The 17,792-nt window shown below is 42.0% G+C and overlaps 1 protein-coding gene across 6 annotated transcripts in view; it reads right to left on the bottom strand.

Annotated features, from left to right (window-relative positions):
- The window catches only part of LOC130927921 (ankyrin-3-like), a 76,397-nt gene that overhangs the window by 36,867 nt on the left and 21,738 nt on the right, over positions 1 to 17,792 (bottom strand). For 4 of the 6 annotated variants that reach the window (XM_057854059.1, XM_057854058.1, XM_057854054.1 and 1 more), the window contains exons 7-12: positions 15,077 to 15,100; positions 8,542 to 8,640; positions 5,746 to 5,844; positions 547 to 645; positions 252 to 449; positions 74 to 172 (exon numbers count right to left, since the gene is read on the bottom strand). In XM_057854059.1, coding sequence (XP_057710042.1) covers positions 74 to 172; positions 252 to 449; positions 547 to 645; positions 5,746 to 5,844; positions 8,542 to 8,640; positions 15,077 to 15,100 — 618 coding nt within the window. The remainder of the gene's footprint in view (positions 1 to 73; positions 173 to 251; positions 450 to 546; positions 646 to 5,745; positions 5,845 to 8,541; positions 8,641 to 15,076; positions 15,101 to 17,792) is intronic. The other 2 variants (XM_057854056.1, XM_057854055.1) reach the window with 1 other exon arrangement.

Here is a 17,792-nt window from a genome sequence, read left to right as displayed (position 1 = left end):
GGGCAAAAAGTGCAAGCAAAGCATCCCCACGCAATTTCTCCAGAAATGGCGTTTTCTCGTTTCATATTAGTACCTCTGTAATGGCTTGGATGGAAGCTCCATATTTCACCAGCAACTCCATGACTTTCACTCGGTTCTTCTTACAGGCTATGTGTAATGGAGTAAAGCCATTCTGTGGAAGGAATCGACATGTTTTTTTTAATTGGTTTTAGCATTGCTAAACAATTTCAAATGGGAAAAAGTTGCTGTACCAAAGCGCGAGCATTCGGGTTGGCCCTCTTGTCCAAAAGAAGCTTGGTGACTCTATAATGGCCACAATGGGCGGCCACGTGTAAAGCTGTCAGGTAGTCCAAAGTGACGTCACCGATGGGCGCCTTGTGCTGAAGAAGGTGTTTGACGCATTCGACGTGGTCGCCTTGTGCTGCCATGTGAAGGGGAGATAGGCCATTCTGGAGAAGGACCAAAAACAAACCAGTCAATCTCGGCTTAAACATTGTTCGAAGTATTTCTGAGTTGTAATGTAAATGTGACTGTCAAAATGGATACCTTAGTCCTGGCGAGCAGAGGCGCTCCTTTCTCCAGCAGGAGCTCGACGGCTGTGTCATGTCCACTCCGCGCAGCACAATGGAGTGGAGTAAGGCCATCCTATCAAGAGTAGCGAGTGCGTTTTCATCGCAATTGATAAGATTTTTTTCAACAAGACACGGTGCACCAGAAGAGCCGTCTTGTCCGGACGGTACCTTCGCTACCGGTTATGTGAGAGATTAATGGCATCACTGGAAGCCAGTGTCTTACTGTTCTGTCCGTGGGAAATATCAAGGACATTTGGCTGTTTGGCGTGACGGTTATGGGGTTCCTTCTGCTTGGCTTAGGAGGTGCCCTGCACTACCGGAAAGTTTCCAAGACGGCAGCTTTCAAGGAAATCAACAAATTGGAAGATCGCGTCGAGGCTCGGATCGAGAACTGGCTCCGTGGACTCAAGGTTCGGTCTGAGGATGGATGGAGAAAAGTGGATGCTACCTTGCTACAAGTGACGGAACTGTCGGGGCAGGTGACTGAACTGTCGAGGCAGACCGCGACTATTGGTAATGACTTATGGGACCTGAGATTTCGCCTACGCCATGAGGAGCGCGAATTTGACTGAAGACCAACCATATTTGGACATATTAAATTACTTATTTGGCTTAATTTGATTATAATTTTCCTTTCCTTTCCCTAACACCCTTGGTTTCCCCCTCCCATCTCCTGGAGAGAGCCGTGCAGATGTCCCTATCTCTTGCCCTTGATCGCTTCCCAAGGCCTGCTGCTTGCTGCTATCTTTGTCTAGTCTAATCGGTCTGCTTTTTTTGTAGTTTCCTCTGTGGATCAACCGCACTGGTCTTTCATACGAAAATGGATCTGATTAGTTGGTCTCTCAGCGCAATTGACAAGATTTTTTTTCAACAAGACACGGTGCAACAGGAGAGCAGGCTTGTCCAGACGCTACCTTCTCTGCTGGTTATGTGAGAGATTCATGGGAAAGCCAGCGTGTCTTACTATCCTGTCCGTGGAAGATATCGAGGATATTTGGCTGTTTGGCGTGACGGTTGTGGGGTTCCTTCTGCTTGGCTTAGGACAGTGGTTCCCAAACCGGTCCTCAAGGGCCGCTGTGGGTTCTGGTTTTTGTTCCTACCCATCGAGTACAGACCGTTTAACCAATGAGGTTTCTGCTAAAACAAGCAGCACCTAACTACAATCAACTGATTACACTTGTAAGACACCAGATTGGTACACATGTGTCGTCCTGTTTTGTTGGAAAGAAATCCAGCACCCACAGCGGCCCAATGTGGAATAGTTTGGGAACCCCTGGCTTAGGAGGTGCCCTGCTTTACTGGAAAGTTTCCAAGACGGCAGCTTTCAAGGAAATCAACAAATTGACCACGGCATTGGGGCTAGCGGTAGCAGCTAGCTAGCAAAACTATCACGGTGACAGCGATGATGCCAAGTCAGAGCTGAACAAAATTCATTGAATGGTGGTCAAAGCTAAAGCTATCTTTCATTACGTTAGACTGTAAATAAGAACTGAACATAGCATGATTTTCAACCGGGATGTGGTGATGCCTACTCCAATACAGAAGCTCAAGTGTCACACTGAGATGAGTAAAAATTTGATTGTAAAATGTGTTTCTTTGATTCCTGATTGAAGCATTTATTCGCAGGAATTTTCTTCTTTGTTTACACATGGAGGCGGCTAATTTTCATAACTGACTAGCCTCATAGTTGGCAATATTTATGCAAAATAAATGCTACTGCACCTGCATTTATTCACAAGAATTTTCACCAGAAAAGCTCTGTTTACGACAGGTGGCCGCTAGCCTCATTCGCTAACAGATTAGCATTGTACTTTGACATATATACGTAAAATAAACGCTAACTGCACAGTTTCTTAGCTTATAACAATGAATCAAGACTGTTTTACGTCCATATCTATGAAGAATTCTGGGATTTAAGCATTTATTCACAAGAATTTTCGCCAGAAAAGCTGTTTACTTCAGGCGGCTGCTAGCCTCATTCGCTAAAAGTATATAGTCTATAATGATCATAAAGCACTATTCCGTTCTATAATAAGTTGTAATTGTATATAGAATTTACAGTGTCTCACAAAAGTGAGAACACCCTTCGCATTTCTGCAGATATCTAAGTATATCTTTTCATGGGACAACACTGACAAAATGACACAATGAAAAGTAGTCTGTGTGCAGCTTATATAATAGAGTTAATTCATTTTCCCCTCAAAATATAGCCATTAATATCTAAACCAGTGGCAACAAAAGTGAGTACACCCCTTAGAAACTACGTACATCCCAAAATGTCCAAATTGAGTACTGCTTGTCATTTACCCTCGAAAATGTCATGTGACTCGTTACAGGAGTGCTGTCAGCATTGCTGCAGGGATTGAAGAGGTGGGTGGTCAGCCTGTTGGTGCTCAGACTATACATCAAATTGGTGTGCATGGCTGTCACCCCAGGAGGAAACCTCTTCTGAAGACGGTACACAAGAAAGCCCACCCGTCTCATCAGACCATAGGACATGATTCCAGTAATCCATGTGCTTTGTTGACATGTCTTCAGCAAACTGTTTGTGGGCTTTCTTGTGTACCATCTTCAGAAGAGACTTCCTCCTGGGGTGACAGCTATGCACACCAATTTGATGTAGAGTGCGGCGTATGGTCTGAGCCAGTGGTCTCCAAACTATTCCATATAGGGCCGCGGTGGGTGCTGGATTTCATTCCAACAAAACAAGACAACAGCTATGCACCAATCTGGTGTCTTACAAGTGTAATCAGTTGATTGCAGTCAGGGGCTGCTTGTTTTAGCAGAAACTTAATTGGTTAAACTCTCGGTACTTGATCGGTTGGAACAAAAACCAGGATCCACAGTGGCCCTTGAGGACCGGTTTGGAGACCCCTGGTCTGAGCACTAACAGGCTGACCTCCCCACCTCTTCAATCTCTGCAACAATGCTGACAGCACTCCTGTAACGAGTCTTGAGCTGAAACGAATACTCGAGCAACTCTAGTAACTCGAGTTTAAAAACCGATCCGAGTAATTTTATTCAACTCGAAGAATCGTTTAATTTTGCCAGCTCTATGCATCACGTTTGGCCTGGACTACTTTTAATGCGGGACAACGCGCTGACATCACGTGCGTAGAGGAAGAAGCAATTAAAAAAATACCTTAATTACTGCAGCCGACAGCCGTTACAAACTGCGCCGACGTTGCTAAAAACTACGCCCGCATGTTGCTACGGTGGTAGCAGCCTAGCAGGTAACGTCTGATGCGTGTCATAGATATCACATGTACGTAGAACTAGATACAAAATGGCCGACTCAGCGGCGTTAATGAAACAGCCGCCATCTTAAAGCAGTACACGTCTGAGCGCTCATAAATATGATTAACGTTATTGTCACTCGCTCACTAACGTTATCCCTGCGGAGGGCTAGTTTTCTATTCATTATGACCACTGTCGATGCATGGCTAACTTTTACGTACAGGCTTTATTTAATCTGTGAAAACAGCGCTGTAGAGTGATTAGGGTGTAAAATAAAAACATAATAATGCTAACTGAAATATATATATTTTTTATAAGATCTAAAAGTATTTGGAGTGAAAGCAGTGAACTAGTCTTTTTTTTAGTCACATTTGAGATGCAATTGTTGGCTGTTTTCAAGAATGTACATTGAAAATAAAGACATTGATTGACTGAAAATGGTTCAATATTATATGGAATGTCTTGTTTTCTCATCTATATGTATAATTGCTCTTTACCTAAAAAAAAAAAAGTAAAAAAAAGTTTTATCCAATTACTTGATTAATCGATAGAATTTTCAGTTGATTACTCGATTACTAAAATATTCGATAGCTGCAGCCCTAAACGAGTCACATGACATTTTGTGGGGGAAATGACAAGCAGTACTCAATTTGGACATTTAGGGATGTACGTAGTTTCTAAGGGGTGTACTCACTTTTCTTGCCAGGGGTTTAGATATTAATGGCTATATTTTGAGTAATTTTGAAGGGAAAATAAATTAACTCTATTATATAAGCTGCACACAGACAGACTTGTGTCAAAGTGTCATTTTGTCAGTGTTGTCCCATGAAAAGATATACTTAAATATCTGCAGAAATGTGAGGGGTGTACTCACTTTTGTAATACACTGTATTATTAATCTATTTACATATTATTTGTAATTTAGTCTGCATGTTTTCCTCAAGTATTAAGTTTCTGATGTTAAATGGAGTGTTTTATTAGCTGTTGAAAACTTGCCGTAAAAAAAAAAAAAATTTGCTATTTTGATCAAAAACTTATATGATGTGTTAAATATTACTTTTGGTCCTGAAAATATAGGTGATTATCTCTGAATTTGGTGATTTTTGTGCATCTCGTGTAAAATCTGAGACTTTTATAGCCATTTTAAGTTGTGTTATACTTCTATAAAAAATAATTAATTGGGATTTTATTAGGGAACGACTTCGAATTTTTTGATGCTGCTGCTGCTCATGGAGACTCATATATGGCTAAGGTAGGTGCCTGTTTTGGTTTCAGGTCGGTAGCAGCTTTGGTTTTGAAAATATTTGAATTTGAAGATTTTGAAAATAGGCCCCCCTACGAATCGACCCCGTTTCCCCGTGTCATGTCAATAGGTTACGAAGTCTATGCCTATTCAATACATGAATTTAAATTCTACTCCTGTCCAGTAGTTGGCAGAGCGCAGCAGTCTGCTGAAGTAACAACAACATGAGACTAATCCGAGTAGAGATTTATGTAAATCGCTCTCTAGTGGTTGCTCGGATTAGTCTTTTATAAATCTGAAATTTGGGCTCAATAGTCATGATCGAATCGAATCGTGACCCGTGAACTGTGATCCGAATCATATCGCTAGATATGAGGCAATATGCACCCCTAATGTATTGTGTGTTGTATAGGTTCCAGCAGGCTGTTCATTCTTGTGACTAAGATGATCAGAAAACATTTTATGAGTCATTTGTGCTGGAATTTAAGGAATTCCAAATGGTTTTCCTCCCATTTGTTCCAGCTGGAATAAATGCCTCCCTTAGGAAGGATAGACTCAGCTTCTCAATTAAAACTGCATGGAAAACAATCAAATACCTTAATGGATTGTTAGCTCCGTCAAGGGATTGAATGCACTTTCTCACAATGATAATGAATCCTTTGACAATATATAGATATTGATTGACGCACTCACCCTTGTTTTAGCATCTATTTGAGAGCCACGATCCAGTAGCAGGCAAACCATGTTTGTGTTCCCTCGCTTGGATGCCACGTGGAGGGGAGTAATGCCATTCTGCAAGGCAAGTCACACGCACGTCACATGACATGACCTAACATGGAAAGGATGCAAGCTAACTACGCATACAATAAGCAAATGTCACACATTGCGCACAAATGACAGAAACGATATGGCATTTTCGTCCTGCAATCGTCTCGTTACGTTACAGCCAGATACAGATCACCGTTACAGATATTATTATATTATATTTTAGGCAGATTGCCGGTACCACGCCAGCCGAACCGCTGGACCAATGCTGGCGCAGCTCCAACGACCCGGGTCGGCAAGATCCAGACAACCCCGGCCAAAAGGCCAAACTCCACTCGTTCACCTTAGTCTTAAACTCCATTTTGAAAGTTGGAAAAAGGCTTCGAAGCACAAGTTGACAATTTATTCAGGACGACAGCGATCAAACGGCAAGGGGAAACAGAAACAGACTCGGGCGAGGAGGCAGACTCGTTCCAAGGTCACCATATCACAAGTCAACAAAAGGTTCCCGAGAAAAATGACAATGCTTAGTTAAACATTCAGTCTTTTGAAGGGTCTCGCGGGGCGGGCCGTGGGCAGGAAGAAGGGTGTCTTTAGGATAATTTTTTATCGCAGTTTGGGCTGTTTAGTTCGTGCGTCACAGTTGATGAGTCACCGTTACTTGGGCAACCGCAGTGGGAGATTTTGCCCACCTGAGCGTCAAAGTGGCTCTTGGAGTCTAATCGGTCGTGTTATCAGTTGAATATCAGGCGTTCTCCGTTGTTCTTTGTGTTGGGACAGGACGTCCCGCCATTTGTTCTGGACTGTCCGGGAGAAGTCTTGCCTCGTTAGCATTAATCTTGCTAAATCCGTTGCATGACGCACACGTTGGGCTTCCGTGATAAGAAGGTGTCATGTATCTCTTATGCCCTACAGTGGGGCAAGTAAGTATTTAGTCAACCACTAATTGTGCAAGTTCTCCTACTTGAAAATATTAGAGAGGCCTGTAAATGTCAACATGAGTAAACCTCAACCATGAGAGACAGAATGTGGGAAAAAAAAACAACAGAAAACACATTGTTTGATTTTTAAAGAATTTGTTTCCAAATCAAGGTGGAAAATAAGTATTTGGTCAATACCAAAAGTTCATCTCAATACTTTGTTATGTACCCTTTGTTGGCAATAAAGGAGGCAAAACGTTTTCTGTAACTCTTCACAAGCTTTTCACACACTGTTGCTGGTATTTCGGCCCATTCCTCCATGCAGATCACCTCTAGAGCAGTGATGTTTTAGGGCTGTCGTTGGGCAACACGGACTTTCAACTCCCTCCACAGATTTTCTATGGGGTTGGGATCTGGAGACTGGCTAGGCCACTCCAGGACCTTGAAATGCTTCTTACGAAGCCACTCCTTTGTTCCCCTGGCTGTTTGTTTGGGATCATTGTCATGCTGAAAGACCCAGCCACGTCTCATCTTCAATGCCCTTGCTGATGGAAGGACATTTTCGCTCAAAATCTCTCGATAGATGGCCCCATTCATTCTTTCCTTTACACAGATCAGTCGTCCTGGTCCCTTTGCAGAAAAACAGCCCCAAAGCATGACGTTTCCACCCCCCGTGCTTCACAGTGGGTATGGTGTTCTTCGGATGCAATTCAGTATTCTTTCTCTTCGAAACACGAGAACCTGAGTTTCTACCAAAAAGTTCTATTTTGGTTTCATCTGACCATAACACATTCTCCCAGTCCTCTTCTGGATCATCCAAATGCTTTCTAGCGAACCGCAGACGGGCCTGGACGTCTACTTTCTTCAGCAGTGGGACACGTCTGGCAGTGCAGGATTTGAGTCCCTGGCGGCGCATTGTGTTACTGATAGTAGCCTTTGTTACTGTGGTCCCAGCTCTCTGTAGGTCATTTACTAGGTCCCCCTGTGTGGTTCTGGGATTTTTGCTCAACGTTCTTGTTATCATTTTGACGTCACGGGGTGAGATCTTGCATGGAGCCCCAGATCAAGGGGAGATTATCAGTGGTCTTGTATGTCTTCCATTTTCTAATAATTGCTCCCACAGTTGATTTCTTTACACCAAGCATTTTCCGTTTTGCAGATTCAGTCTTCCCAGCCTGGTGCAGGTCTACAATTTTGTCTCTTGGGTCCTTCGACAGCTCTTTGGTCTTGGCCAAAGTGGAGTTTGGAGTGTGACTGACTGAGGTTGTAGACAGGTGTCTATTATACCGATAATGAGTTAAAACAGGTGCCATTAATACAGGTAACGAGTGGAGCCACGTTAGACTTCGTTAGAAGAAGTTAGACCTCTTTGACAGCCAGAAATCTTGCTTGTTTGTAGGTGACCAAATACTTATTTTCCACTCTAATTTGGAAATAAATTCTTTAAAAATCAAACAATGTAATTTTCTGTTTTTTTTCCACATTCTGTCTCTCATGGTTGAGGTTTACCCATGTTGACAATTACAGGCCTCTCTAATATTTTCAAGTAGGAGAACTTGCACAATTGGTGGTTGACTAAATACTTTATTTGCCCCACTGTATATTCTGCGTGTTTTCCTGAAACTATGGTATAAGTGCTATCTATTTTATATTGGGGGTGTTAGAGTAATACAAACAGTCAAACAGTTAATACGAGAACATTTTCTATTCCCTGATTGATTATATTAAGGGTGTTTAGTTATACAGACAGTGGATTGGTAAATACGACGCTCGCTAGGAATCGCTGGTTTATTACATCTCTTACCCTGGCAAGGAAGTCCACCGCAGCCCCTCGGTTCAGTAGGAGTGTAGCCACATTGGCGTTTCCATAATGGGCCGCGATATGCAGTGGAGTGAATCCACTCTAGAATGCGGGGTTGATAGGGGAAAAAAAAACCTTTAGAAAAAACAGCATGCACGTATTCCAATCAAATTCCACTAGGTAGGAAAAGTAGGAGGTGAACTCAAATCAGAGGTAAGAAAACTGTAAAAGCAACAGTTCATGCTTCTACAATCACACCAAACAATGCAGGGAGAAATGATATCAGAACAGGCAAGCGATCGTGACAAAATGAAGGTTCAATGACAAACATCCTTTTAGAAAGTGTATGAATGCTGGGGGAAAACTACAGCATTCAGCTGATTTTGTTACCTTCACATTTGTTGAAAAAAAACTAAAAATCAAAAACGAAACAAATTCCTAGTTTTGAGCTTTTCTGTCCCAGCATTAATACAATCCGAGTAGCCAAAGCAGACTTTTTAAAACAAATATAAAAACCAAAATAAATATGTTGACTCGATGTCATCGAGGAACATATTAGCATTAGTCATGAGAATTGCAATGTCATAAATGTTAGCTTGCACAGCAGGTTTGAGTAGTTGTGAAATATCTGCCTTACCTTGCCGTTCTGTAAGTTTTGGTCCGATTTAACGTGAAAAAGTTATTTATAAAAGTGCCCAAAATTCAGCAGCTAATGTGATGCTTTCAAAACAGTCAACAAACACAACAGGGCCGTGTAGGCTACATGCATGTGAGATCAGGAACCTCAAGAATCTAAGGAGGGCTGCCATCAGTACAGTCATTTCATATCAATTTGGATTTGCGAGAACTTGTGTGAGAAAATACGCGTAGCCTACTTGAGGTGAACAAAAAGTGACATTATTCTAACGCATCTGTTGGTCTAACTTAGCAGCAACACTACAAGCTTTCTTTAAATAAAGGAAGATTTACTTACAGTTGTGGTCAAAAGTTTACATACACTTGTGAAGAACATAATGTCATGGCTCTCTTGAGTTTCCAGTTATTTCTACAACTCTGATTTTTCTCTGATAGAGTGATTGGAACAGATACTTCTTTCTAACAAAAAACATTCATGAAGTTTGGTTCTTTTATGACTTTATTATGGGTGAACAGAAAAAAGTGATCAAGTCTGCTGGGTCAAAAATATACATACAGCAGCGCTAACATTTGGTAACATGTCCCTTGGCCATTTTCACTTCAATTAGGCGCTTTTGGTAGCCATCCACAAGCTTCTGGCAAGCTTCTGGTTGAATCTTTGACCACTCCTCTTGATAGAATTGGTGCAGTTCAGTTCAATTTGATGGCTTTCTGACATGGACTTGTTTCTTCAGCATTGTCCACAAGTTTTCAATGGGGTTTAAGTCAGGACTTTGGAAAGGCCATTCGAAAACCTTAATTCTAGCCTGATTTAGCCATTCCATTACCACTTTTGATGTGTGTTTGGGGTCATTGTCCTGTTGGAACACCCAACTGCGCCCAAGACCCAATCTTCGGGCTGATGGCATTAGGTTATCTTGAAGAATTTGAAGGTAATCCTCCTTCTTCATTAACCCATTTACTCTCTGTAAAGCACCAGTTCCATTGGCAGCAAAACAGCCCCACAGCATAATACTACCACCACCGTGCTTGACGGTAGGCATGGTGTACTTGGGGTTAAAGGCCTCACCTTCTCTCCTCCAAACATATTGCTGGGCATTGTGGCCAAACAGCTCGATTTTTGTTTCGTCTGACCACAGAACTTTCCTCCAGAAGGTCTTATCTTTCTCCATGTGATCAGCAGCAAACTTCAGTCGAGCCTTAAGGTGCCGCTTTTGGAGCAAGGGCTTCCTTCTTGCACGGCAGCCTCTCAGTCCACGGAGATGCAAAACACGCTTGACTGTGAACACTGACACCTGTGTTCCAGCAGCTTCTAATTCTTGGCAGATCTGCTTTTTGGTGATTCCTGGTTGAATCTTCACCCTCCTGACCAATTTTCTCTCAGCAGCAGGTGATAGCTTGCGTTTTCTTCCTGATCGTGGCAGTGACAAAACAGTGCCATGCACTTTATACTTACAAACAATTGTTTGCACTGTTGCTCTTGGGACCTGCAGCTGCTTTGAAATGGCTCCAAGTGACTTTCCTGACTTGTTCAAGTCAATGATTCGCTTTTTCAGATCCATGTATGTATATTTTTGACCCAGGAGATTTGATCATGAATGTTTTTTGTGACAAAGACGTATCTGTTCCAATCACTCTATCGGAGAAAAATCAGAGTTGTAGAAATAACTGGAATCTCAAGAGAGCCATGACATTATGTTCTTCACAAGTGTATGTAAACTTTTGACCACAACTGTATGTTTGATCATGGACGGACATGTAGAAAAGTTCTCCTCAGACACATTCTGCCATGTTAGCTGCACACAACAACTACCCGCCGCTCTCTCACTGTTTACATCTTCACCGTGTAGTTAAGCATTATTTTCACCATATTCGTGCGGAACATGTATGTTTACAATGTTACTGGTTTATTTAACACCTGTGGATAGCATTGAGAAACCAATTAAATGTAAAAGAGGGCTTGTTCACCGGCACAACAGCTTTGGGAGCAAAATATTATAAGGGAGCGAAATTTGTTGTACAATTAGCGTCTGAAGGAATTCGGTCTCCCAGCCAAGCCGCCGGAACCGCGACAGCCGAACCAGTAGGCGTCCCGCTGGCGCAGCCCCAGCAATTTGACCGGAAAGGCCAAACTCCGCGCGTTCACTCCAGCGTTAACCCTTCGTACTGACTCCATTTTGAACGGTTTAAAGAAGGCTCACCGAAAGCAGGTTGACAATTTATTCGTCGACAGTGATCAAAAAGCAAGGCAAAACAGATGACGGAGAGGCAATGCTAGATCCAAGGTCCGCAAAACAACAGATACATCGGAATGTTCCAGAGAAGCGACAGTTGTTAGCTAAATGTTCAGTCTTTTGAAAGCTGCGGTGGAGTTGGCCGGGCGGAAGGCGTGCCTGGGTGTTGTCTTGGGATCATCCTTCTGTGCCAGGTTTGGGCGGTCAAGTTCATGTGTTATCTTTCGTGGCTGGGTCGTGGTTGCCACGGCAACTGAAGCATGTCTTGACATCTAAGGCGCCGAGCTATCAACTTGTTGCCTTGGTAGGGCGGGGGTATCCTGACCCCACCGAAGAGATGCTGATGTCTTTTATCAGGCGAGGGCTGATAAGCTGGTCCACTTTACTGTGTCAAAGGGCATGGAGTGAAGTCTGCCTATTTCTTTAAACTATGGTTAAATGCTTTACTATAATGAATGTGTTAGACTACTGCAAACAGTTATACGGTGTCTGCCGTAGTTAGTGGGGCAAATTGAAACTCCACTCACCATTTTGGCGGTGCGCGCTGGCTTTTCATGGTCCACATTTTCAATCCTTGGTTCTTGCTCAGTAGTTGTTGTCACTTTTGAAAGCTTAGTTTTGAAAAAATTACGTATGTCCATCTTGCCTTTTCGTTCCTCAGGTGGTTTTGGCTTGGGGCGAGTAGTCCTAATGGCGACGAAGCCCAGCGAAGTGGCTCCCAACCGGATTAAACGGCAAAAAAGAACTGGTCGTGCAATAAAAGTATTGTACTAAACCATAGCAGATGCACGTACAGTGGTAGCTCTACTTAAGAACGTCTCTACATACAGAATTTTCAGGTTAAGACACGCCTCAACGGGGACATATTGTCTATTGTTACGACAGAAATTTCAGGATACGAAAGGCAAAAATTCAGTATGGTACTCGAAGCGCACAGAGTTTACTGAATGTAACACGCTTATAGCTTAGGATAAGGTGTTAGTCAATGGTAGCCAGTTGGTTAATTGCACCCTCGTAGGCTTTTTAAATGTATTGAATTCGATTTTCTGAACTCAAATTGTCATATATGCGGTTCCAATTTAGGCAACATGTTTTTGGACTCGTTTGGATTTCGTAGGACACTGGATTTTATCATGGCAACCCTCAATTCCACAGACAACTGATTGCAAAGCATGCGACATACCAGCAAAGTTAAATGACTCAATGTTATTAGGGCTGTCTTCTGCCGGAACAGGATTTTAAGGTTAATTCAAGGCAGAGGTGGGTAGAGCGGCCAAAAATTGAACTCAAGTAAGAGTAGCATTACTTCAAAATAATAATACTCAAGCAAAAGTAAAATGTATGGTGCATAGACTTAAAAAATCTATTGACCTGACACTTCGTCATTCTTTGTGCGACGCCTTATCAGAGGGGGCTGAGCTTCATTTAGTAATAGCCGAAGACGGCACACGCTCATGTCGGATTTAATCTTGGATTTACTTACGATTGGATTTAACTACGAAAGCTGTACCTCATACAAGCAGGAAGGATCGTCTCAGGATTGATTTGTTCGAACATTCAAGGTAAATATTATATTTGCATGCGTGATTGAAGCATTTATTTGCAGGAATTTTCTTCTTTGTTTACGCATGGAGGCGGCTAATTTTCGTAACAGACTAGCCTCATAGTTGGCAATAAATTCTACCAGCACGGTTTCTTTGCTTTTTAACTAAGAATCGAGACATTTTTACATCCATATTTATGAAGAATTTGGGTATTTAAGCATTTAGTCACAAGAATTTTCACCAGAAAGGCTCCTTTTACACCAGGCGGCCGCCAGCCTCATTCGCTACCATATTAGCACGGTACTTCGTCAGTATACGTAAAATTAACGCTAACTGTACGGTTTCTTTGTTTTCAATCAAGAATTGGGACTGTTTTACGTCCATATCTATGAAGAATTCAGGGATTTAAGTATTTATTCACAAGAATTTTCGCCAGAAAAGCTCCTTTTACGCCAGGCAGCCGCTAGCCTCATTCGCTAACATAGTAGCATGGTAGTTCGTGAATATACGTATAATAAACGCTAACTGTACTTTTTTCTTTGCTTTTAACCAAGAATCGAGACTGTTTTACGTCCATATCAATGAAGAATTCGGGGATTTAAGCATTTATTGACAAGAATTTTCGCCAGAAAAGCTCCTTTTACGCCAGGCGGCCGCTAGCCTCATTCGCTAACATACTGCAGTAGCATGGTACTTGGTCAATATACGTAAAATAAACGCTAACTGTACGGTTTCTTTGCTTTTAACCAAGAATCGAGACCGTTTTACGTCCCATATCTATGAAAAATTAGGGGATTTAAGCATTTTTTTCACAATAATTTTTGCCAGAAAAGCTCCTTTTATGCCCAGCGGCCGGTACCCTCATTCGCTAACATAGTAGCATGGTACTTCGACAATATACGGAAAATAAACACTAACTGAACAGGTTTTTTTTGCTTTTAACTGAGAATCGAGGCTGTTTTACGTCCATATCTATGAGGAATTCGGGATTTAAGCATTTATTCACAAGAGTTTTTGCCAGAAAAGCTCCTTTTACGCCAGGCGGCCGCTAGCCTCGTTCGTTAACATAGTAGCATGGTACTTCGTTAATATATGTAAAATAAACGCTAACTGTACGATTTGTTTGCTTTTAACCAAGACTCAAGACTGTTTTACATCCATATCTATGAAAAATATGTGGATTTAAGCATTTATTCACAAGAATTTTCACCAGAAAAGCTCTGTTTAAATCAGGCGGCCGATAGCCTAATTCGCTAACAGTATATAGTGTATAATAATAATAAATGGCTATTCTATTTTATAATAAGTTGTGATTGTATGTAAAAATTATTAATAATCTATTTACATATTATATATAATTGATTCTGCATGTTTACTCAAGTATTAAGTTTCTGATGTTAAATTGAGTTATTTATTAGCTGTTGAAAACTCACAAAATTAAAAAAAAATAATAATAAGTTGCTATTTTGGTCAAAAACTTATAAGATATGCTAAATATTTCTATTGATCCTGAAAATATAGGTGATTATCATTGCATTTGGTGATTTTTGTGCATCTAGTGTAAAATCTAAGACTTTTATAGCCATTTCAAATTGTGTTATATGGAAAATAATTGATCAGGATTTTATAAGGGAACGACTTTGAATTTTTGATGCCGCTGCTCATGGAGACTCTTATATGGCTAATGCCTGTTTTGGTTTTAGATCGGTAGCAGCTTTGGTTTTGTAAATATTTGAATTTGAAGTTTTTGAAAATAGGCCCCCTACAAATCGGCCCCGTTTCCCGTGTCATGTCAATAGGTTATGAAGTCTATGGTATGGTATCGTAAAACTACTCTTGGAAGTCCATTGTTCCTCAAAACGTTACTGTAAAGGAGTAAATGTAATGCATTACTACCCACCTCTGAGTAAGGGTCACCAATTGTTAGCGGTTAGCTCCCAAAATGTTTAAATGCATCGAAAACAAAACAATAACAGGAAGACATACAACAAAGGCCATGCAATGGAGGCCGAGCCTGCTTAAAACAACATTGATCGACTGCAAAGCAAAGTGATTGTTATTACTGAGGTGTAGAATGTGTCAGGATCAAAATAAATGCTGTGCAAAACAAAAAACACCATATACCTCAGTAGTTCTATTGACCATCATCTGAAGCAGGGGATATGATGGAGGAGAACATCAGTGCTCGTGTGACTTCAAAATAGTGGCGTTTTTGAGAAGACGGAAACCCAACTTATGAGTGTTAAGTCGCGTTTCCGACCTGAAAATTTTGGCAACATCAAAAAAAAAAAAACTCCAACGCAAAGAGACGAGTGCTTTCAAACAATGATGGAATCGCCAGTCTCAGTGGATGTTTACACAGTGGTTCAAACCATAGACAGGACACAAAATTTTCAGCTTTTTGGCTTTGCGATACATTCAAAGAAATTAAGGAAAAAAGTGGTGGTGGTTGTGTGTTAAAAACAAACATCTTTGCCTTAATAATGCTCTTTCTAGCTTAATACCAAACTGTATTTGTATTCGTCCTGTACCGTAATGGTCCGGGCGTCACGGTTCAGTGCACAAAGTCAGATGGCGAATACACTTGAGTAAAAAAAAAAAAAAAAAAAATAGATTTTTTTAAAACCATGTCAGAGTTAGTCCTCCTTTGCTCTAGGTGGCGGTAGAAAAAACTCGTCTAAACCAACAAGTGACATTACGAGATAAAGATAAACCAGATGAAGAAGATATTTACTCCTAGGAAGGTTGTGGGAAATGTACAGAGTGGGGACTATGAAATGCAGTATTACTAATACTTTTTAAAGTGTTTTTAATATTTTCAAATCATGAAATGTTTATTTGCTCTACCCTAGGCTGAAGTCATTGAAACATTTAACAGTATTTTTGCACATTTTTAAGAGATGCTTTTTCAGTTTTGGAACTATTTGTACCTTTCAAATCAAAATTTATCAGTGTATGTTCACTGGTAATGGTTGACGGTTAACTGTGTGTAATCCAATATTGCTGGCGAGTTGTAACTTATGTATGGAGCCACGCCGCATGATGAGATCCATCCCCCTCGTCCAAGTCAGGACTTGTCCAGTATGAAAGGCGAGCATGTTAACTACTGAGCTTTAGCTGCAGGCCTGAAGGCATCGAGAGGGAGGTTTCTATGCACCGCACACAACAGGCTTACGTGCACCCGTTACACTCATCCCCCTAAACCTTCACTGCCGATCCGGGTCACGGCCCCAATGTAACCGGTCCGCATGACATGATGTGACCACCTCGTTCAGGTCAGAACTCGCACCCGCGCCGCACGGCGTGTCCAGCACAGCATGCGAGCGCGCTAACCAATAAGCCAAAAGCCTGGGCTAGATAGCAGCTTGAGCTGCCAGTGCACCCTCTTGAAGGCATGGAGAGAGATATTACTAGTGCTGCAACGATTAATCCATTAACTCGATTAGAAAAATAGATTCAAATTCAATTTTGCTGCTTCGAGTATTCGCTTAATTAAAGTGGCGTTGTAATGGTTTGTTTTGAAAATGCTTGCATTTAGTTTTATAAATTTGGGTGGATACACTGCCCTCTAGTGGCAACAGTGAATATGATAACTCATTTTACATGGATGAATCCAGCTGCACCCTGTTAAGACCAACATAAGCTAAGTTTTTGTTTGAGCTAATGTTTCTCAATGCATTTGTAATTAAGTTTATATGTATATTTAGCAGTTTTTTTGTGGGAATATTGGTTCGAACCATTTGTTAAGAGCGTTGTTCAAAAAAAAAAAAAAAGTAACATTTTATAGCATTTAAGCTAGTGGACTTTTGCTCTGTAAGTTAGCCAATTGTTCTTTTATTGTACTTAGATCTTCATTTATTTATTTATTTTTCATAATATTTGAGGTTCAGCTCGGGTATTTTAATTTTTTTTTGTTTCTTAGCTTCAAGGCCCCCGCCTTCGGCTGCCGACCATTTCCCTACGCACCTGACCCCTTCAGCCCATCTCACAGGTGGTGCCCATGGGAAGACACGCCTCTACAACATTGCGTGGACATCGGGGACAGTGCCTCTGGATTGGCAAACCAGGGTGGTGGTCCCCCCTTTTAAGACGGGGGACCGAAGGGTGAGTTCCTATTATAGAGGGATCAAACTCCTCAGCCTCCCTGGCAAAGTTTATTCAAAGGAGGGTCCGTCGGGAGGTCGAATCTCAGATTCAGGAGGAGCAGTGTGGTTTTCGTCCCGGCCGTGGAACAGTGGACCAACTCTACACCCTCGGCAGGGTCCTCAAGGGTGCAAAGGAGTTCGCCCAACCAGTCTACATGTGTTTTGTGGATCTGGAGAAGGCGTTTGACCGTGTGCCTCAGGGAGTCCTGTGGGGGGTGCTCCGGGAGTACGGGGTACCGAGCCCCTTGGTAAGGGCTGTTCGGTCCCTGTACGACCAGTGTCAGAGTTTGGTCCGCATTGCCGGCAGTAAGTCGAATTCGTTCCCAGTGAGGGTTGTACTCCGCCAAGGCTGCCCTTTGTCACCGATTCTGTTCATAATTTTTATGGACAGAATTTCTAGGGACAGCGAAGCGTTGATGGGGTCTGGTTTGGTGCCCTTAGCATTGCATCTCTGCTTTTTGCAGATGATGTGGTCCTGTTGGCTTCATCAAGCAGTGACCTCCAACTCTCACTGGAGTGGTTCGCAGCAGAGTTTCCTCAGTCAGAAAAGGGTGGCGGGCCTTCTCCGGGTCGGGGATGAGATCCTGCCCCAAGTGGAGGAGCTCAAGTATCTTGGCGTCTTGTTCATGAGTGAGGGTAAGACCGAGCAGGAGATCAACAGGCAGATCAGGGCAGCGTCTGAAGTAATGTGGACT

The sequence above is a fragment of the Corythoichthys intestinalis genome, chromosome 13 (assembly GCF_030265065.1).
Source record: "Corythoichthys intestinalis isolate RoL2023-P3 chromosome 13, ASM3026506v1, whole genome shotgun sequence".
NCBI classification, from domain to species: domain Eukaryota; kingdom Metazoa; phylum Chordata; class Actinopteri; order Syngnathiformes; family Syngnathidae; genus Corythoichthys; species Corythoichthys intestinalis.
Note: the sequence above shows the minus strand (reverse complement) of the source record. Positions and strands in the feature narration are given on the sequence as shown.